Source organism: Vidua macroura, chromosome 8 (assembly GCF_024509145.1).
Source record: "Vidua macroura isolate BioBank_ID:100142 chromosome 8, ASM2450914v1, whole genome shotgun sequence".
Taxonomy (NCBI): Eukaryota; Metazoa; Chordata; class Aves; order Passeriformes; family Viduidae; genus Vidua; species Vidua macroura.
This window is the reverse complement of record NC_071578.1, coordinates 21,384,557-21,406,407: the sequence shown is the minus strand read 5'-3', so window position 1 is coordinate 21,406,407 and position 21,851 is coordinate 21,384,557. Positions and strand designations below refer to the sequence as shown.

The window sequence follows — 21,851 nt, the reverse complement described above, 5'->3', positions numbered from 1 at the left end:
AAGAGAACTGTACTAATTTACTATAGATACAATGAAGTTCTAAGGATAATAAAATGGAATGATATATCCTATCCTCTATCCAGTTTTTAACATATATTCAAGTGCAAAAAAGGTTGCACGCATGTAACTTCATAGCCAAGATTCATATGCATGAATCTCAGGAGAGTTTTATTTGCAGGTGTGCTTCCACACAGCCAAGCCAGCAGTATGTAAAGAGAATCAAACAGCAACACCCAGTGCAGGGGGAATATGGGAGCTAGGCAGCCTGTGAATTTCCTGACTTTTGGGGGCTGAAAGAGCCTACCCTAGCATTATATTCATAATGCTCCTATTTTAATACAGTGACACTTACTATCTTTTGCCTCTTTAAATATCTGTTACAGTTCTGGATTGTTAGCAAATATTTCCTGATCACCAATAACAGTAATGTCCCTTTCCACTGGGTCAGAGATCAGTGCCAAATCAACCGAGAAGCACTGCTACTACCACTGCTTTTAAGTGGGACCACGTTTTTTTGCTTCTAATTCCTTTTTTACTGCAATCTTGCCATCTTCCCACTTCAAGTATGAGCCCATTGCAGTGTGGGGGAAGTGAACAAATTCTGGGAGACTTTACCATGCTGTTATATAACAGAGGAGCTGTAAGTGAGAGAGGACCCAGCTTGTGAACATCACGGCCTGAGAAGTGTCCTTATGGTCACTGTGTCCATGTCCTTAGCACCCACCAAGGCATGTCAGATGTCAAACAGACAATCTATTTCAGTGTGTGTTTGTATTTCATCGTGTGGTGTTTTATCTCCTGCAAATATAGCATCAGCTTAATCTGACACATCATTTCTTAGAGGACTATATCCTGCCCTGATTCCCAGGGGAATGTTCTTGATGATCCAATCTGACGAGTGCCTCTGTCTCTATTCAGAATACATTAAAATAACATAAAAATATTGCCAACAGTCTGCAAGCAAGGTAATAGTAACTCATTAAAGTAATTTCTAACCTTCCACATGAACATTTTCTTTATCATTACATGATTTTCTAACACATGACACATTAACATAAAATGAAATGTTATGAGGGTAGGCATAGTAGGCATGACAAAGTATTTTAAACGGTGATGACTTGCTTTGAGGCGTTAAGTCAATTTGTAATTGTCCCATAGCTATTACAGCAAAAATTGGAACTTTGTAATTAGTTTTGAAAATCTATTTTTAACAGAGTAGGTTTGTTTCTTAAAGTGTACACAACCTATTTGACGTTTATTTTTCACAAAACCTGTCCAGAATGTCACTGAATTTATGGTGAGGTAAATTAGGCCTTTTAAAAGCCAATTTTGCAAAATATTAATCCTCTTGCTGTGTACCAAGGCTCCCTTAACACTGACGGTGTCACTGACAGGAAGAGAGACACAGAGGCTAAAGGAATCAGGTCCTGCTTCAGTCTAATTAGAAGCTTCTGAGGGTTTTTTAATTCCATACACTGATCCTTTTAAGTGGATCTTTTGCTTCTACATGTTATTTAAGAAATGACAGCAAGTATACTATGTTTTGCCTTACTTTTATTCTACTATGTCTTTTTCTAGATTGCCTTTAAATGGAATAGATGAAAATGTGAATTACTATATTTACATTACTGTATTATAAGAATACATATGTAATGAAATTAGGAGGAACAGTTAGAGACCAAGAGAAGGGTAGCAATTAAAACAATGAAAACAGTATAATCACAGTTATACTTGGACAACACATGCAAACAGGTTTATGTATAATATCAGCACAGAAGTGGGTATTGTTTCCAAAGAAAAAATTTTGAATGGAAATTGGTAAACAAAGAAGTAGGGAATTAAAAAGAAACCAGAAATATCCCATGTTTTTTTTCTGAGTGACATCTATTTTTATGGTTTTGTTTAAGTAGCTGCAATTCAAACTGTGGCAGATTTTGAAAATGAGCCAATACTAATGTTGAAATTACTAGCAAATGGCTACATTATTGATCAGAATAATGATGTGCCTCTAGCTGAGACTGAGAAAAAATCAACTGGGAACATATAATCTGGTCATTTTCTAGTTTGTAGAAGGTCAGTTACAGAGATAACGTGGTCATCTAATAGCCTGGGTTTCTGTGGGATGTTTATCTGACAGAGTTCCGAATGCCATCAGAACACAGGGGTGGTAAGTCATGGACATGTTGACAGGTTATCCCCTAGCAAGCAAAGATTGATGCCCTCTCTGCAGCTCAGCTATTATACTCCTGTATGCTGTTTATAAACCAGGAGTAGTAAAGACGGGCAAAATGGGCTGTCACTCAAAGTGCTGATGACACTAAGTAAGTATTTTTATTTCAAAGCTTCCTATCTCACCCGCCGTGATCTCAGTAACAACAGAATTGCTCAGAGGCAATTAGCCACCAGTCTTGTACAGATGAAAACTAAGAGAGTGCTGCTTTCTGTTGTAACAGTTATTTTTACTTCAAAGAAAAGCCAGAATGATTCAAAGCAGTATCCCCTCTCTCTTTGCTGGTGAAGATAAGTTTTGTAGCAAATATCAGCCATTACAAGTTACATGCACACACATATTTAATTGATATCACCAAAAAAATATCCCTTGCTCTCAACTGGCAAGTAGCTCTGCATCTCAGAGCTGTTATCAGTAGGGAGTACTTTACAGCTGTGACATTTTGTCCACTGTATTTCCCTCCATTAAATGGGATTAAAAAATGATGGCAACTTCCCAAGGTATTTTACACAAGTATAAAACCTTATAAAAATTAAAGACTGCTATAAGTGGATGAACAGGCTTTTGATATCATGCTCCTGCTGTTCAATAAAGAACTGTTCCCAGCTCCTTGTGCTTCTATTTCAACAAATCTAGAATGTTCTAGGGGCGGTGAATACTGGAGGGAGAGCAGCCCTTACAGCACAGATTTATACAGAGAGGAAAATACAACAAATAAGTGAAACATTCATTTTTAGTGTAAACAAATTCTTCCCCTGTCTTCAAGAGTCCAAGAAATCCATTAAGTAACTTTCTTTTTAATATAGTCACAAGCTTACTGATAATTTAGTGTTCTGAAAAAACATTCAAATCTGTCTCTGCTGAAGGCATTATCAGATCTTTTTGCATGTTTAGCACTCCTCGAATAGCCATATAGGAACTATTCATATGAGCTTATTTCATTTCTCAGATGTGCACATGCCTCTATCCCCACAATGCTTGCACAAGAAGTACATAAGGGAATTATTAGATGGAGTCATAAGTACAGTCCCCCTTTGCCCTAGAACAGCTTTATTGCAAGAAGATGGCATTCCCACTCTTTGAGCTTCATGTTTTAATTTGGTCAGCTCCTACTCTGGAGCCACCAACATTGCCTTCTGAAGATGATCAAGTCTGGATTTCCAGAGGAGCAGGAACTGGCACCTGAGAACTTAATACTGATAGGATTAAAATTCATAGGACTGTAACACAATTTAGGTGGGAAGGGACCTCTTTAGGTCACTTGCTCCAGCCTCTGGCTTAAGGCAGGGTCAACTCAGATGATGTCAAATCCCATCAAGATGATTTTTTTTAATTTTAAAAATCACTGGATTCCTTCCATAAATGAAGGGTGCTACAGAGCAACAGCATAAGAATTATTATACTGGTTTCAATTACGTTTCCATTTTTATCAATACTACACTTACTTAAATCCACCAGCTCCAGCCAAGGTATTCCAAAGCAAATCTAGGGTGTTCAGAAAATAGAACCAGTCCTTTATTAAAAGAGGTTTCTGAATTGAACACTTAATAGTAGAGGAGTAATGATGGCCAATTATTCTGTGCACTCTATATTCTTTGTGAACTTGTATTTTTATTTCTTGTACTGTGGTTTTATATATACACATACATGCATAATATATTCAAAGAATGTTTCACACAAAATATAGTATTTCAATAATTTAGAAGTATATCAAATATTACTTAGTTCTGAAATCAAAGCTGGATGTCACTCTATTGAAAATCATTTGCATTTACCTCATGAACAGAGGCTAAAATTTGAACAGTGTGAGAACCTTTAGGCAAACTCCTACAAGTCCAAGGTCTTTAATTAATTTGTAGAGACATTTAGATGAAGATGGAAAAATAATGCCTGGAATTAACCTCTCTATTAAAGATGAGGAAATGGCTTTACTGAGACAGTTTGGCTCAAACAGAATCAGAAAGAGGGAAGTATCTTCAGTAAGCCCTGTGGTCCCTAAAGAGGAGATAAGGATGCCATAAGGCCCACTCACACAAGGACGCATAAAAGAGGATGACTCTTCTTTTGCTGCTCTCCCTATCTCTATCAGAGTAGCTGTCTGATAGCTGAGACAGGAGTTGACCATCTCATAAGGCTCATGCTGAGCTTCACAAGAAAGAGAGAGAACTGCTTATTCTGGAAGAATGTGCACCAAAAAATTGTGACTGTGGCTTTCAAACTCTAGCTGGCAGCTTTATGAGATTCCCCTGCACATGAAAGCTGCCAGTGCCATTTTTAAATTGACAGCTGGTTTGCGCCATTGACCTCCTCTTTGATACTGACAGAGGCAAATTGCTATCAGCTCCTATCTGGCACCGTACAATGCTTAATGAAGAGCTCCTTCTACCCTGGGATTCCTTTTCCTTGAGAATGGTATAACATCTTTATAGCATGGTGATAAGCAATACACAATTGCTGTGATCGTTCTGTCACTGCCTTATCATGCTACTTGAAAATGATTTGTGGTTCCAGTTCATACTCTAGTACTTTTCATGTAGTATATGACTAAATCATAGCCGATTATTAAGTCAATATATTTATATTGATGGAACCTGAAGAAACATTGATTTTACACCTTCTCCTATTCATTTGTTATGAACTCCGTACTCAGTTCCAGTGACTAGACAGATTCTAGGGGAGAGATTTTGCAAGGAACGATGGCAGCAACTATCAGAACAGATGCTTATTGTTTTCATTAGTTACGGTGGCAATGACAAAGGGGAGTTCAAACAGAAGGCAAGCCTACTCTGGCTTAAGAGAGCAGGATGGCATAAAGGAAAGCATACGATGGTCAAACTGTTCACAGTTATTGCCATTAAGTATGCTTTGATTATCATTACTGCAATGGTTCAAGCTGGGGCTGACTAGTAATAAATAAATGTTAATTTAATGAGCTCCCCAAACTCTACAAACTAAGGTTGTAATTCCATTAAGAGGACTCTTGTGGCATAAGCCATGTCAGCAAAGCCCAATTGGTTTTTCAATGCCATAAGAATCTGGAGGTGGAATTGCAACTTTAATTTATGGGCATTTCAGGGATTTATAACCAAATATCTGTGGTACTCCTGAAAACCACAAGAGGTGCTGAGATGCTACAAAGTAAACCATTATTGCTTAAACTTGTAAGAGGTAGCAGTGTTGCTGGTAAGCAATAAAAGCAGAACTGTGTTAGTGTTGTTTAGAGAGGTGTTTTTTAGCATAAAGATACCTGCAGCAATTTTAAAACCCAGTTTCTTATTCATGCACTGCACTAGCCTGAGTGGCAGATGACTTGATGCCTGCAGTAAGAGGCAAGAAATTCAGAGATATACCTGGTGCCAACTTAATAAAACCACATTTCAACTGAAGAATGTGGTTTATTTCTTGCTGCTAGCTGTTGGGTGAGCTAGTTCTCCTTGGAGGCTGGCAGCTTCAGAAATGCTGAACTCATGAATCAGCTCCCAGAGTTACAAGTGCCTAGAAACTTTGTGTCTTTAAACTTTGTCTTGACTTTAAGGTCTCAAGAGCTTCAGTAGTTAGACTGGTTCTAGTAAAAAAAAAAACAAAACACATAGTTTTCTTTTTTTCAACTTTTACATGGAGAAACATATGAGGGCTGATTTGCCAAGTTGGCGTAATTATTGAGAAGGAATTTCCCTACGATCTGTGAGTTATACCTCTGGAAGAGAGTGCCTCTGTAAAAGACCTTTCAAAATACGATAGAGTCTAACAAACTTGACCTTCTAATGCAAAATAAATCTTGTGTGATGGGGTTAGTTCTCATTATATCCCACGTTCCCCTCTCAGCCAACACACCTGCTCCAGAAAAACCACTGTTCAGTCATGTTAATATACTGGTTCCAGGGAGACTTTGCCATGGGAGTCTTGTTCTCTGCTGTTTGAATACAAGAACTAGGTTTCCAGGAGGGGATATTGTCACACTGAGTGAATTTTTTAGTTAAGGGATTAATTTTGAAACATTTTACTACAAGGACGATGAAATCAAAACATTACATGTACTGTTGCCTAGGTAGTAACAACTGATAAAAACCTCAATCAAAAAAAGAAGCAGAAAAGCACTGAAGAGAATGTAACTTTCCTGTTGTAAAAATTCTGTCAGGACAGTAACACTGCAGCTGGCTCAGTGCTAGAAGATATGTATGTTGAGCAGTATTACCTATACTACTGCACAGGGCTTGCTGCTAAGGAGATATTCAAGAACTTCTCCAAATGTGTTCCAAATACACACTTGGAAAACACACGACAATTGTGCCACAGATAAAATACAGACATTTCCCCCATATGAAACACAGACCAAATCAAAGCCTATCCAGTCCAGTATTCTATTTCCAACGCATGGGAAGGAAAATTAACTGACCCCTTGAAGAAGGAGACCACAGTACACACAAGACTAGAATCAGCTGTGCATCTAGACTGTTATGAGTTCCAATTCTCCCATCTGGACTAAACTCAGGAAAATCTATTTTATGAGGAGAATAAATGATCAATTTATTATTTATGGAGTGCCAGAGGAGAACTGAGATATCCCAGAAGCCAATGGAAGAACTATGGATAGATATTCTAAAGCTCATGTTGCTTTGAGTCGCAGGAGAGAGAAGCATGGGGCAACAAGAGGCTGAGCTCACACACCGATGCTCAGGTAAGTGTCTAAGTGCAAGGACAGCTCAGACAGATTTGCCATGGCTGGGCTGACTGCCATTACAGAGGGAAAACCAGCTGTGCTCCTTTCCCTGATGGTGAGGGAGAACTGTACAATGCACTGGACTGCATTGCATTGTGCCCCAATGAAAAAGCATCTAATGCCTCAGATGTTTGTGGGGCAACTGAAGATAATATACATCCATAAGCTGTGATACAGGACTTTTGTTAAGATTATATGAAATATACAGGATCTTGCTGTATCTTAACACTTTGAATGATGAGGGAGAGCTAATCTTTTAGAATATGTATCTTCATCCCTCTCTTCCATAGCTGAGCATTGTCCACATAATTTTTCCCCCTTGAGAAAGGAATCTCACAACTGATCCAAGACCAGCATGACAGATGTGCCCCAACTCCTTACACTGCTGGTGGAAGGCAGTAGTTTGGAATAGAGACTGATCTGGTTTATATCAGCCTTTCTGTTCAGGATATTCTGATTAAAGTCAATGTTTTAGCCCTTCTACAGAAAACCAGCAGCTATGGCTGTACCAGGGAAAACGATGTAATTTAAAGAGGAAAGCTCTTGAGAGTTCTATTTCTTAATTTGATCTATTATAAAGCAGTTCTTAAAGCCCTGATTATTTAGATACAATATTCTTCCTGCAGCTAACCTAGGAAAGAACAAAATTAGGATTATTAAAACAAAAGTCCTGATTTCAAGAGGCTAAAACTGAAGAATAGAAAAGAAATACAACCTGAGATAAAAGTGGAAATCAAAATAGGCAAGACCTATTCTCTATTCCCCCCACCCCCCCCAAGAACAGCAGCTTTCTGGCACAGCTGATACACAGAGCAAATGTATACAAAGACAAGCACTTGAAGATGATCTTATTTATATTGTAGTCACTGTTACCTACTGGTTCAAATTTAGTCTTGTTTGTGATTTAGGAACAATAGAGAGTGACAAGCATGCCCTAAAAGGTGTATGAATAATGTGACCTAATGTGTTTCCCTCTATTTCTGTCCTTTTTGATTCATGAAAGCACTGAAGTAATGAGTATAAACATTCCTATTCTCAGACAGATTTAAGTATATAATGAACATTTATCTTTGGTTTAAATGCTGTATTAAGTAAGGATGGAATTACTCACATGCTTAAGATTAAGCTTATGTTGAATATTTTCTTGAAGTGGGACACAATTCTGAAGCTTTAATTTGGTAATACACTGCTTGCTATCCCCTTCATAGCTACAAGACTGAGCCCTGCAATTCTATTTATAAAGTCTCTTTTGTAATATTTCCAGTAAATTAGTGACTAATGGAGCTCCTTACAGCTACTACAGGCTGGATATTAGAGCCTTCAGGATGCAATAGTGCATCACAGAACTACATGGATGAAGGTTACAATGAATGACAGAAATCTTGGATTAGATTGAGTTTTGGCTTATATAGAATAATTTTTTTTAAACAGGCACAGACATAACATCCTCTTTTTCCTTAGAGCTTGCGCCAAAAAAAATAGTAAGTTTGCAAATGGATATTAAGCAATGCCAGATATTTTCAGGGTTTGTTTTAACAAATTAACCCTTTGCGTTCTTTTCTGATGTCCAAATAATTGTATCGGAAGCAGATGTTCTACCAAAATTTACATGATCAGAGACATTATGCTCACTTATTAACATACTGTTTAATATTCACTACAACCTGTTTTAAAGAACAACAATGTGTTAACATTTAAGCCAGGAGGGATTTCTGTACACTATATAGTACTTGATGCAGCTTGTTTATGCAACAGTCTGACAGATACAATTAATCTCATGAAAACGACCAGAGTACAGCATAATGGCATATTATTTTTGAAGTAATAGAGCACACTTTCCCTTTGGAAGTCAGAACTTAATTAAATCATATAACTTCAGGATGCAGAGAAAAGCTGTAAAAGAATGAAGCTTGTTCTGAAGGACAGCTGAATGAAAAAACAGTATATTTTATATAGAGAGAATAATAAGATCATCTCCAAACAAGAGAAAGAAGCAAGAAATACCTCCAACAAATGCATCTCCAGCTCCATTGGTATCCACAATTTCACTCTGATCACTCACCAACACAGGGAAAGTAGTCACTTCATTTTCTGCAGAGAAAGGGAAGAATAAAACATGAGTTACTTGGGAATCTGACTTTGAAATGCACAACAAACAGAGAAAATCAAAACAATTCAAAACTATGACCTTTAGCATGATAATTTGAGTAAAAATAGATTTGGTTTATAATTCTGTCTCTATTTACTTCATAGGAATATAGGAACACATTCAAACAAGCCAAAAGTTGTGGGTATTTTCATTATTTACTTCCAGCCTCATTTATTTCCTCTACCTCCTAATACTAATGACAAGAGAAAAAAAAATAAGGAAAAGAGTAAAAGAAAAAAAGTAAATCAGAATGAACAACATAAAACACCTGGGCATATGGACAAAACTGAGAAAAACCCATCCTGCCAAAACCAGTGCTTTCTACTAGTTGCTGGAAGGTGAGATAGCCTCCAGAATGGCCAGTACAAGCCTCCAAAAGATCAACAGAAACTGCTGCATTGTTAAAACCAAAATAGACGTGAATTAACTGAAATAAAGCTGTGAAATAAAAAGCAAAAACAAGTGTAAATCAAAGTGCTTTCTAATTATACCTTTAAAAAATCCATATATATAAGAAGCCTTGGAACTTGCCAATTGACTAGATTTGGTTTCAAGATTTCAATGATTTCACTCTCTTCCTTAGTATTTATTTTAAAAACCCCAACTATTTCCTTCAGCTCCCTGCCCTCTACTGGCACTCATTAAATGTATTGCAATAGGTGGATACTCAGCATCTTCACCTCCAATTCACTGCCACACCACAGTTCAGCATAATTACACCACTTAGGTATGATAACTTTAGAGTTCCAGGGTTATAAATTTAATATATGCCACTAATTAATCAGCTATAGCTTTCCAGGTGGTAATGTCATAATGACGTGATAAAAATATAATTACCACCTTGTCACAATACCTTGTTAAAGTGTAAATTACCCCTGTAACAGAGCCAATGGAAGTTCTGCCTCTGGTAGTCAGTATGCATTAAACTGTCTCAGAGCAAACAGATTGTCCTTTGGCAGACAGCAGGAATTACAAAAAGGGGAGGGGGAAGAAAAGCCTGTCAACCAGTGAAAAGAAAAACCATCAGAGCTGTTTTCTTTTAATTTTTGGTAAAAATAGAAATAAAATGGAAAACAGAGCTTCTAGTAGCTCAAACCTGGAGATGAGTAGTTTCTTCACTGTCCAGCAACAGAGCAGATCATAAAAATCACTCTTGCACTGACATACACAGTAGCAAACAAGGAAACCCAGTTTGGAAGGCATATAAAGAATTCACAGTCTCAAATCAGGCAAGTCTGTGTGTGCTGCAGAGGTACCAGAAGGATCCTGGTTTCTGTGAAATGCAGTGTATCAGCTCTACTGCTCTTCACCATCTGCTACTAAGTGAACCAGGCAGATATAATGATGCTGCCTCCAGAGGGAACTGTTGGCTGGCCCACCAGGAGGGGAGGGGAGCATTAGCAACAACCATCCATGAGAGGCAAAGGAAAAAGGGTAATGAAAAACATAAGATGAATATTCCAATTAAAGAACAGGTTTCAGTCAGTTCTCAGGGCATCCTACTCTCTACTCTGTTAAGAAAGCTATTTAGAAACGTGCTTCAATGCTGTGTTGTGCTCTTAAGATAAGTCTCCAAGAGCAATGTTTTTTAGTAATTTTAACAGCATTCATTTGAATTGGAAATCATGAAAGAGAGGTCTTACATTAAACTCTGCCAGACAAGCAGAGTGTATTCATCCATTTCACAAGAAGGTATATTGATTTGCTCTAGATAATACTAAAAGAATGAACAATGTGCTAAGTCTGTTGAAGACACATTGTAATAAACTAACCTGCTCCTTCCCAAGTGTGCATGGGCACACACAGATGTTCCATGTTAAATGCACAGCAGACAATTGCATACGCATACAAATGTCTGTGTTTGGGCACAGAGAGTGAATAATGCACACTGTATTTTGAAAGCTGTAAATGGGGTATGGCATCAAATAAGATTCTATTCAAGCAAACTAACACAAATGGAAGTTCTCATCATCATCTTTTTCCTATCTTTTCCTCTGTCTTGACTCTCTTTCTCAGCTCCCTCTAGTATGTGCAGGTAAATATTGCACTAGGAGCTCCTATTCTATTCTCCCTCTAGTAGGTATGATTGTAAGTAACTGAATTAGTCTAAACCCCAAATACATTAGGAAAGTCTTCTGGTGTACAATTTTTTTTTTTTTTTTTCTGGTCACAGTTTTCCATGTCTACCTGGGTAATAAATTTTCTTTCTGCAACTTCCTATATATTTTCAAGTAGAGCAATAATCTCATATTTTGAAATACTGAAGTTTAAGAAGGAGCCAGCATGGCTTTGGAGCACATACTGAATTACAAAATATTACCATCTGCACATACCCTATAGGCAAATTATCTTTCTTTAACCTTAGGAAAACTTCTAGTATAGTAGAGTCAACTAAACTATAGCTGACAATAATATATACTTGAAGATCAACAAAAGAATACCGAGGTTTGGGGTTTTTTTTTTTCCTTTCCTTTACAATAAATGAAGTAAGTTAGAAATAAAGCTGCCATTAAACTACATTGCTATGTCTGTATAATAGCACCAAAAGAGCTAATTTCTCTTACTGATCTGTGTTTTGTAGCAACTAAACACAACAAGATGAATCATGATGAAGCAGAAGTCTCCATTCTGAGTATCCTTTTTTTTTTTTTTTGGTGAATTTAATATTGCTTTAACTTCATTTTTGATCCATTACATTATAAAACTCCCAAATCCATCATAGCAAACATTGAGACACCTTGGCTAAGTGCACCAGTTGTCAGTGGCCTTGCTTTTCAAAGTCAGTTCTGATTTCATTCATCATTCTGAGAGCTTATGAAATAAAGAATAATTACATAAGTGTTTTGAAGTCCAAGTGCTGCTGCTCTGGGCATAAAACCCAGTGTTCTATTTTTACGTAACAAATATCTTCTATGATACAACATAGTCCGCTTGGTTATAATTTCCTGGGAGCCCAGAATTGTGAGTGCAAATTGCAACAAGGTGTCTACAATTAGGGAAATTTTAGAAAATAAGCATTCATGAAATCTAAAATTGTGGGGCTTTGATTCAACTTCCAGTGACTTTACATTTGTCAGGAACTCAGCTCTTTCAAAATGACACAGAAATTATCAAACCCAGACATTAATATGACTTCATAGGCTGAAGACAAGGTAAATTCACATGTAAGTCAGAAAGATACAGCTCAGTGGTAAATTCAGTCATTGTTAATCTCTCACATTACATATCTAAAGAGGTGAAATCTCTATTTATTTTTCTAGGCAAAAATACATGCTAGCATATACAGTTTAACATATTGCTGTAGGTAAAACAGTTTGGAGAGATAATAACTGGACAGCAAATAGTAACTGAAAAAACTCAGCTCCTTCCATTCTAATACTCTTAAGCTGCCAAATGAATACAAGCCTATTTCACAATGTTAGCAGAAACAATCGAACTCCGATGATAGGTGCAAATACTACAGGTCTGTCTCTAAACCAAATTAGAATCACAGACTACATGTCTACTCTTAGTACAGTAATAAACACCAGCAAGCAATCGTTACATCCAATTAGGCTGAGTACTTTCCTTAACTGGGTCATTTACCAGTCTCTCTTGCTCTTAAAAGTAGATTAAATGTGTAAACTTACATTTAATTACCTGTAACAGAACTCTTATGGGCAACATGTTGGAGTGTCCTTAATTTTGTTTTAAAATAAAATGAAAGGAAGAAGGTAGACCTATGATATATACAAAAAAGGTCCAGCTATTTCCTCAAATAATCTTTTGATCCATGGGTTGGTAGTGGTAGTACAGATGCTTACAAGATGGAGCTCCTTTTGTGAGCTTTAACTTGTAAAATAAAGGAACAACTGCGAAACAGAATTCTGTACCATCTCCTCCCCACCTCCACCCTCTCTAACTTTCTTTAGATCAGGGGCCAAGAAAAAAAAAAAAGAGATAAAAAGAAAAGAAAAAAAAAAAAAGAGACAGGAAGAACTTTAACAGAACATAGAAACCTGAACTCAAAACCTATAAATGTCTCTGGGCAGCTCTAAGGGAAGAAGTAATGAGAAAAGTATTTGAAACCAGGCTGTATTGCTTAGGATGATTTTTAGCTCTCACCTGTCTCCAGAAGGTAAACCCCAAAAGGCTACAGGCTCTAAGTCTCTGTATCTTCTTCAGCACATCAATACATCTTCAAAACCCCTCCGTACAGCAATACTTTCTCTTGTTTTGTTTGACAGTAAAATAATGCTGTTGGTCTCCTTCACACAATGACACCACACTTGATAATGTACATCAAAGAGATACTGCAGCTCCCCCACCCTATCAACACAGCACTGGCCAAAGCCACGAGGCAAGGTGGGGCAGGGCACTGAGCCCCAGCTAGGAATCCTTCACACTTGCAGTGATGATGAGCTCCAAACCCAGCACAGCTGATGCAGCCTGTCCCTTCTAAGCAAACAGAACGAGACCCCGCATTTGCAGGCTGGACTTCCAGCAGCCAGTTGTGGACGGCCACTCTGGCACTCCTGGCACTTTCTGGGTGTGTGTTGAGCTGGCCTTGTTTTGCACATCAATGTTTCCTCCCTCCCTGTGCACCACAGGCCTGGTGCTGCAGCTATGTAGGGCTTGCCAGAAAAAGAAGGAATCTCTTTGTGCCATTCAATGGAGTTACAGCATGACAAGCAAGATTCAAGTCAGCCACATGCTTTGGGAACTTTCTAGCTAGCATTTTAATAGTACACAACAAATGATGCTGTATTCTAATGAATTCTGTATGTACCCAAGAAATCTTTATAACTACTAATGTAGAAGTTGCTTATTCTTTATTGCTATAATAAACAAATGACCCTAAACAAGTTACACAGAAGTTGTCATTTATAATGCTTTAGTGTGTCTGTGGTATGATACAAGTAATACAAATATTAATTGATTTCCATAATAAAAACCCCAATTAATGGGTTTCTTTAGCAGTGGATCTAAAATTCTCTTTGCAGTTTGCTAAGCAAAAGTGTTGATCAGGATGCAAAGTGCTGTCCCTCAGAGACAGGTAGTTCATTTTCAGTAGAAACAGAAAAAGAATATGATGCCAAAGACTTCTAATCTCCTGTGGCTCCAGTCATAGTCCCAAAGATACCCGTAGGGGAAATGACAGTGTGCAGACCCCATTTTCCTCTGTCCTAAGAGGTAAATGAGACTTGTCTTCCCCTTATAGCTCTCCTCAGACATACAAATTGTACCATTATCTGGTCAAGAGCATTTTGACTCAGAAGCCATATTTGTAGCCTCTCACTGAAGTGTGATTCATAGGATTAGAGTTAATAGGGGAAAGAAGGTTCATCTGAATCAACTTGTACACTCATATACATCAACCATTAGCAATGACGTAAAATTAAACACTATTTTTGCACACAGCATGTATCCTCTACACCCGATTCTGTCTGCAATCCTGTTAATTCAACACCACTCCTTTGAAATAACTCTTGATTTATATCTGCACAAGATTGGACTCAGAACTCTGTATATAGTTACAACTATTGTAAGAAATGTAATAGCATTGACTAATGGCTCATGAACATCTTCTTTAGGCAAAATTTGTTTTGTTTACTTTAACGAAGGTGCGTCATTATTTTCTATATCATCACTGCCAGTGCCAAGAGTTGAATTTCTACTTTATTTCTCATATTAAATAATTTTTAGCACAAGTAAACAGAACACTTTGCTTAAAAGATGGAGAAGCAAGAGGTCAACAGAAAATACTAGTTCTGCTTCAGTTTGTTGCTAATAAAACATTTTTAAAGATATATATATATGTGCATATATATATGGAAAACCGCCCTAAAGAACAAGCTGCTGAATTTTTCTGGCATGTGTCACAATGTTTAAGGTTTAGAATGGCAATGAACTCTGCTGAAAAAGCCTTATAAGCACACAAGAGTATTGCCATTTGCCCGCCAGGCACTGATTTCAGAGGCAGCTGAAACGGCGCCCACTGAACTGCCAGGACTGCACTGCGCTGGCTCGGCATGGCTGCTGGAGACATAAGGAAGTGCTCAGAGCTCCAGCCTCTCCTCTTGACTTCTGTCCCCTGTCCAGGCTCACACAGGGCTTGAAGACTGAGGAAAGGCAAGGGGTGTGAAGTCACAGGCACCAAAATCAAGAAAAGGTTCTGCGCTGCTACAACACAATGACTGTCTGGAAGTACTATGAAGAGCTCAGATCAAAGTCACTCCTGAAAACAGGAGACATGGGTTACAATAAACAAAGCCCATAAATTGTACAATCCTGAGCACAGGGTGACACAAAACCACATCTGGCCTTGGATATTAACAAATGTAAGTATCTCTCTCTGCACTGTAAATCCTACATGCATTGCTTTGGGCACTGTACATCTTATTTGATCCTATAAAAATGTAAAAAAGCAAGCCATGCTCCACCATTATTTTTTGAGCTGTGTATAGGAATTGGAAATACAAACAAATCTATTTCTATTTGTAAATAGGTAGCCAAGACTTGGGAACGCACACAGATGATGAGAGCTGGAATGTCAATGTCCAGTGTAAGGAATACATCATGAAGGTGTGGCTGGGCTACAGGGACACACGTTTTGCTCACACACATGCCTCAGCCTTGTGACAAGTGGCTATGAGGACTGTGCAAAAATGAAACATCTCTCAGCTCAGAAACCAGACCCTGTGTGCATTCACTGACCAACACACCAACAGGAAACACGTATGCTTGTACTTCACCTTGTGGTATTCTACAGATGTATTTTAAACCACTGCACAGCTAGGCCACCAAAACACTGTCCTATGGGAGAATCTTCTGACAAGTATCAACCTATAAATCATGTCAGTGTAATTCCTACTCAAAAGCTTATCAGGACATTGGCTAAAAACAAAACCAGACCAAAAAAGAGAGAGAAAAACACATTATAATTTGATTTTGAGTAGGACAAAAACTGTATTCTGCCTCACATTTTTCATACATTAAGCATATTGCCCTAGCGGGGTAAACACACCTGTCAAAACTTGCAAGCTTTCTTAGCTATACCTCAGTTTCAGAGTGGTGAACACAGAAATCACATCATTTAAATAAATGCCATGTTACATGACAGCTTTTTTTATGCTACACGATAATCTGAGAAGCATGGGTTGTCAGTGGAGGCAGAAATGGGCCCAAGGCACTTCCATCTCACTTGAGCATCAGTAAGACTGAAAAGAGAAGGAGTGAGCATTAGGTCACTACACAGCAGCTCTGAAGGAGATTTTTCTTCCGGGAGAATTTATATTTAGTTTCATAAATAAAATCAGTCCATTGGAATGAGAGAGACAGCCTTCCCTAGATATATTACTAAAAATAAGTTGATGTATATATCTGCTTCTCCTTGAAAAAAAAAAAATTGTTACTAGCTGAACATTGATGAGGTAGCTATACCACAGAAATTCTACAGCACTGCTTTTAAAAATTCAAATTACATGTAGAAATTTCAATTTTTCACCCTTTTATCTCCGAGCTCAGCTCTAGAATTTTACAATTTTTTTCTTCTCATTCTGTATTTGTAAGCTCCATGTTTCCTTTAATTAAGATCTCCCAAGACTACTTGTTCGTTTTTGAAGAATAAAACATGCTTACTAAATGAATTTTATCAGACTTTAGCAGGTTTTAAATCTATTTAGAAGATATCACTGCAGTGGAGGCCAAAATTTGTTCAAATGTCAATGAGAAAATATCCTACTCTTAAAATGCCAGTTGAAACAGAGAAATTCTGCTGTTTCTAATGGAATTCTTTAAGGGTTGTACCAGTCTAAGATAAAAATCTGGCCCAAAATAAAGGAGCTTATTTTTTCCTTATATTAGTTGCAGATAATTTTTTTAGATAATTAAATACCCCAAATTATGATCTCTGTAGTAGCATGTTATTGGTTTAAAAGTATTACCTAACCACTGACATAAGCAGGATGGTAAATCTATCACCTTTTAAAAATAACGTCATGCACATTTTGATGTAAATTATGCACCCCTGAATTTTTACAATTATTGATTTCACAGTGGATGAAATTCATTTCCACACAGTTACTGTAATACCAGCTTTGCCAAAGAGTTTCTGGCAAGAGCTCTTGGATCATGTGTTTGTGTATGAAGGCCTTTAAAGCATTGCAGTCCCATATGTGCACCCATAAAGGTAACCCAATAGGCTTTACAGGCCATGCACTGTTATTTAATGTAAACCCCAATGCTTTAAAGTCAGGCTGCTTGACAAAACCAAAATAAGTAACCTAACAGAAAAATCAAAATTGTCCAGCCTCTCTCTCTGCAGAACATTGTCAGACTCCTATCACTGCCTGTCACTCCTGGTTACTTTTCCTTAAAGTATTATTTCTGTAGTATTAATTTGCTGAATAATTCAAATTTAAGTGATTCCAAAATAATACCCAAAATGACACACGTATCTTTTTAGAAGCAATAAAACATTTTAAGATTAATCAAACTTCAGCTGGTGCATACAGGTGAGTTCAACTCATGATCTCTGTAATATGAATTATTCTTGTATTGTCAAGATGACCACCAAGATATGTTTTAGAAGTAAAAAAAAATCCTGCTCTGAAGAGTTTCCAATCTGAAAAGCAAGGCTGGTTAGCAAGTAAATAGGTGTGTATAAGCAAAATATGGACACTCTGCTGATACAATTAAGTTATAAAAGGTTATAAAAAAAGGCAAGAAGCAGATACTGCTTTAAAAACTGCAGAGATATGCAGGAAAAAATTCTGGTTAGCCTACAGAGTGAAATAATTTGAACGGCAACTCAAAAATGTGGAAAAATGGAAAACACTTGTTATTTGTTCCTTTAAGAAGCATTTCAATAGAAAACTTATACTTAATGGCTATTTAGACAGTTTCAATACTTTTTTTTTGCCATCTTTTCCTAGAGGAAATAAAACCAGATTTAAAAAGGGAAGATGTTAACATTTTTTAAGAAAAACTTTCCTTTTTCTGTGGTAACAAAATTAATGCCTGTAACTCACAGCTTGCCGAATTCATCCTTTTACCAAGCTTCTACCTGTCTTGGTCTAACCACTTTTCCTCTTTGCCCACATCCTTCAGGATGACCTGTTGATTCTTGTTGATTAAAGCAATGACTGAGGGGTCTACTGCTGACCAGGAGGCTAATTGTAGCCAGTGATCCTAGCACAGTTTGGAGTTTTACGCTAACACGAACTTGGAAGGCTTCATTCTTCTTCCACATAAATACAAATCTCATCTGCTCGCTGCTACTCAGTGGCAGCAGTCGGGAGCAGACCGTGGCAGCAAGGAACAAAGTTGCTTGAAAGCAGACTAATGTTTGGAGCAGGATTTTCTGCTCAATGCACTTGCCAAACTCAGCTTTTGAGCCTGTATTGATTTATTCATCCAGTCTCTTATTTCCTTTCTGTTTTAATTCTTAAATACCTGTGCATTTGCACATTCAGGATAAAACAGGAGGAGTGGTGCTCTCCTCCTGTAGCTCTGAGCTTTCCGAGCAGGCCTCTGGTTCCCAGGGTGCCTCCTCCATGGAGAGGGGGCTGTCCCTCCCCACCAGTGTGTATGACTCTAGCAAAGGGTGTGCTTCAAGCCTATCCTACTGCTAGAGTTTGCCTTGGCCTTAGAGACCCAAACCTCCTTTCTCTTTTTTATCAACTTCTAACATACTTTAATTTTTGTATACATTTCCCTCAGCTATTTGAGAACACAGCTTCACATACTCTCATCTTCTAAAGCAGTGCAGTGTCTCCTCCAGAAGCCAACACACAACACATATCCAGTACAGACATCTAATATGCTTTACTTCGTCCTTCCAAACATCTGTTTTGATTATACACACACAAGACCATCTTATGTTTTCTGTATGTTACTTTTCACAACAGAACAACTGTGCCTTGATTTCTGAAATGTTCAAGCTATGTAGACAAGCAGGCAATAAAAAACAATTCTTAGGTTCTTTTGTAATATTTGGTTTTAGCCAAGTATAAAAATGTCAGTGCAAAAGGCAGATACTTATATTTCATGATGTGCCAGAAATTAAAAGAAAATTGCATTTTTAGCATTCTACTAACTGAAGTGTTTTATTGCTCACAAAAGGATTTTCATATTTTTGTAGCAATTTATAGCAGACAATAGGTATTGTAATCTAATCCACTGCAATTGTGTAATTTTTGACCAAATTGCTGTTGATAAATAATGCAAGTATTACGTTATTAAATTTTTTACAATGAGGTGACTAAGAAAGCTGTTTATTGCCTTCCGTTATACCCTGTGTTAATAAGATCGTTGTTGCAGATGTTCATGTGTGCTGCATTGATGTTTAATGGTGCATGATGCTCTAGGTGGTTCCCATAACCTTGCTTTGTCTACTATGAGCTGACTCAATTGATATGATAATAGAGAAAAGAGGTCTGAAACAAGCTGGGCTGTACTGGCACAATTTGCATAACCTTTAAATTTGCCATCACTTGATAGCCAACTGCTCCTAAAAATTCTTATTCAGTTGTCAGCGACGACATTGTACTGTACAAACAGCATTCTGCAATTGGACAGGTGCGGAGGGAAGAAAGGGCATGCACAGTTTACTGCACTGTTATATTCTATCAAGAAATGTAATTATTATCAAATTTATAAAGCCAACAATTTGGAGTAGAGTTCTGCAGTTCCATTTTTGATCAATTGCTATTAGACACAACGCATGGCCTGGCATCTTTTCAGGTTCATAGTACACTATCACAGTGTCACATTACAAGGGACATAAATATTTGGTTCCATAGACTCCTCTCTGATTTAGTTTTGACTACTAATCACTGGGGCAGGCAGAAGCATCAGGATGGATTAGGAGGGCAGTGGGGGGCACAGGGTAGTGAACTAAAGCAAACAAAACCAGTGTATGCAGCCTCCCAAACTTTAAATCTGGTGTCAGACTACTCTGTGCATTCTTTTTGAACAAACCGTAGTGTTATATCACTGAGTAGGTATAGCCAAACATAACAATATAAAACCAGGCCATGTTTGCCCTATTCCCTAAATCTGCTGTCTGTATATACTCTAGGCCAGGTCTGCTTACTTTACTGTCTTTATTATTCATAACAAAGAAAACATTATGGTGAAAATAAGACAGAGTCTACTTCCATTCACATGGGATCAACTACATAACTACAGAAACATTATTTTTGGCATCCAAAGGTTTACATCTTAACTGCCACTTCACAGTCTATAATATGCTCAGGTGTGTCAAGGCCAGGTCATTGGTGTCAGACTGACATGCACAGCCCATGTTTCACATATGGCATTTAAATAATTTCCACTTCGCATTATCTCTAAAACCTACTGCGGAAACCATTGAGCCAAACTCATCATAAAATCTCACAATTCCACTTTTAGACAAGTAACCATTTCAAAGCACTCCAATTAGTCTCCCACATGCCCTCCAAGTTCATTCTAGATGTTTTGTCATCTTACATGAAATAAATTCCAAATCCCCATAGTCAGGCAAAGCAGGACCCATTCAAATTCCCTTTGTCTGCTTTTTCCACTATTGAGGATCTCTGCTCTGTCCCTCCTGGAGCTAAGAATTTGTCTTCCATTCAGCCATCTACTTCCCACAACTTTCATTGTCTGAAATTGGATGCTACAGCAGAGAAACTTCTAATCAAAGGGTCAGTTCCTGCAGTTAATTTTCATCCAGGGACACCATACATACCCACATTTTACTCTCCTTCCATTCTGTGCAATTATTCTATAGAGGCTATTTGAGCAGGTGAAGATTAGAGGCTTGAAAACATAAGTTCCATCATTTATGGCAAAAGCATGACACAGATAGCTACAATTTAAACTTTTCTACAATGTTCATTCAACTGTAATCACAAGATGGGAAATAAAATCTCTAAATTAAAGATGATGGGCTACCAGAGTCTGTAGGGCACCTTCTGAGTACAGACTCTGCTGTTCAAACTCCTCTGTGATGATTTGTTATGAAGTGAACTGCTGCCTAGTAAAAAACAGGCTAACACTGCCAAAATAATGGAAAAAATATCTCCTACAGAAGATAATCTGCCTAGGTGCCAGTGGTCAAAGGGTGCAGTTCTTTGTGCCCCTCACTTCTACCACACAAAGACCTCCAGGTAAAATGTGCTAACAAATCTTTCAGCTCACACGAAGTTTGCTTTTTCTATAACCTCTAGGTAAACTACAAAAATTGAATCACAGATTCCAGACAAGGTACAACACACAAAAAGACACATGAATCAGTATAATCCATTAATATTCATGAATGTTTTAAGTTCTCTATGACCATAATCAATAGCCAATGAGGTTAATGAGATCTTTCCATTGATTTCAAAAGACACAGGGCTGAGCCTCAGAGACAGCAACATCACATTCTCTCAAGCACTCCAGCTGATAACATACACTTTGATAATTTGCCTCTTCCCTCCCAGAATTTCAGGAATAAACAAGAGATGCTATCTTATTTCAAACTAGTTTTGTGGAATGAGCAATATACCATTATAAAGGTCCATATGGAACATTTAGTATCTTTAACTGAAGAGCAGTCAAGGCCACAGTAGTTACCCATGTTGTTAATGCCAGTATGAGATCCATAAATAAGATCTGTTATTTATTTAAGGAAACACAAAAAAGGCCTGAATGTGTCATCCTCCCAAAAGGCTGAGATTTTGTTTTGCTTTAACTTTGGTCCCTGGAAAGCAGTGATTCTAACTCTTATGTCTTCTAACATATGT

General features: G+C 37.6%; 1 protein-coding gene across 2 annotated transcripts in view; it reads right to left on the bottom strand.

Moving 5' to 3' along the window:
* ADK (adenosine kinase) overlaps positions 1–21,851 on the bottom strand; it is a 271,769-nt gene that overhangs the window by 9,308 nt on the left and 240,610 nt on the right. For both annotated transcript variants that reach the window (XM_053984208.1, XM_053984209.1), the window contains exon 10: positions 8,955–9,041. In XM_053984208.1, the coding sequence (XP_053840183.1) occupies positions 8,955–9,041 (87 nt within the window). The remainder of the gene's footprint in view (positions 1–8,954; positions 9,042–21,851) is intronic.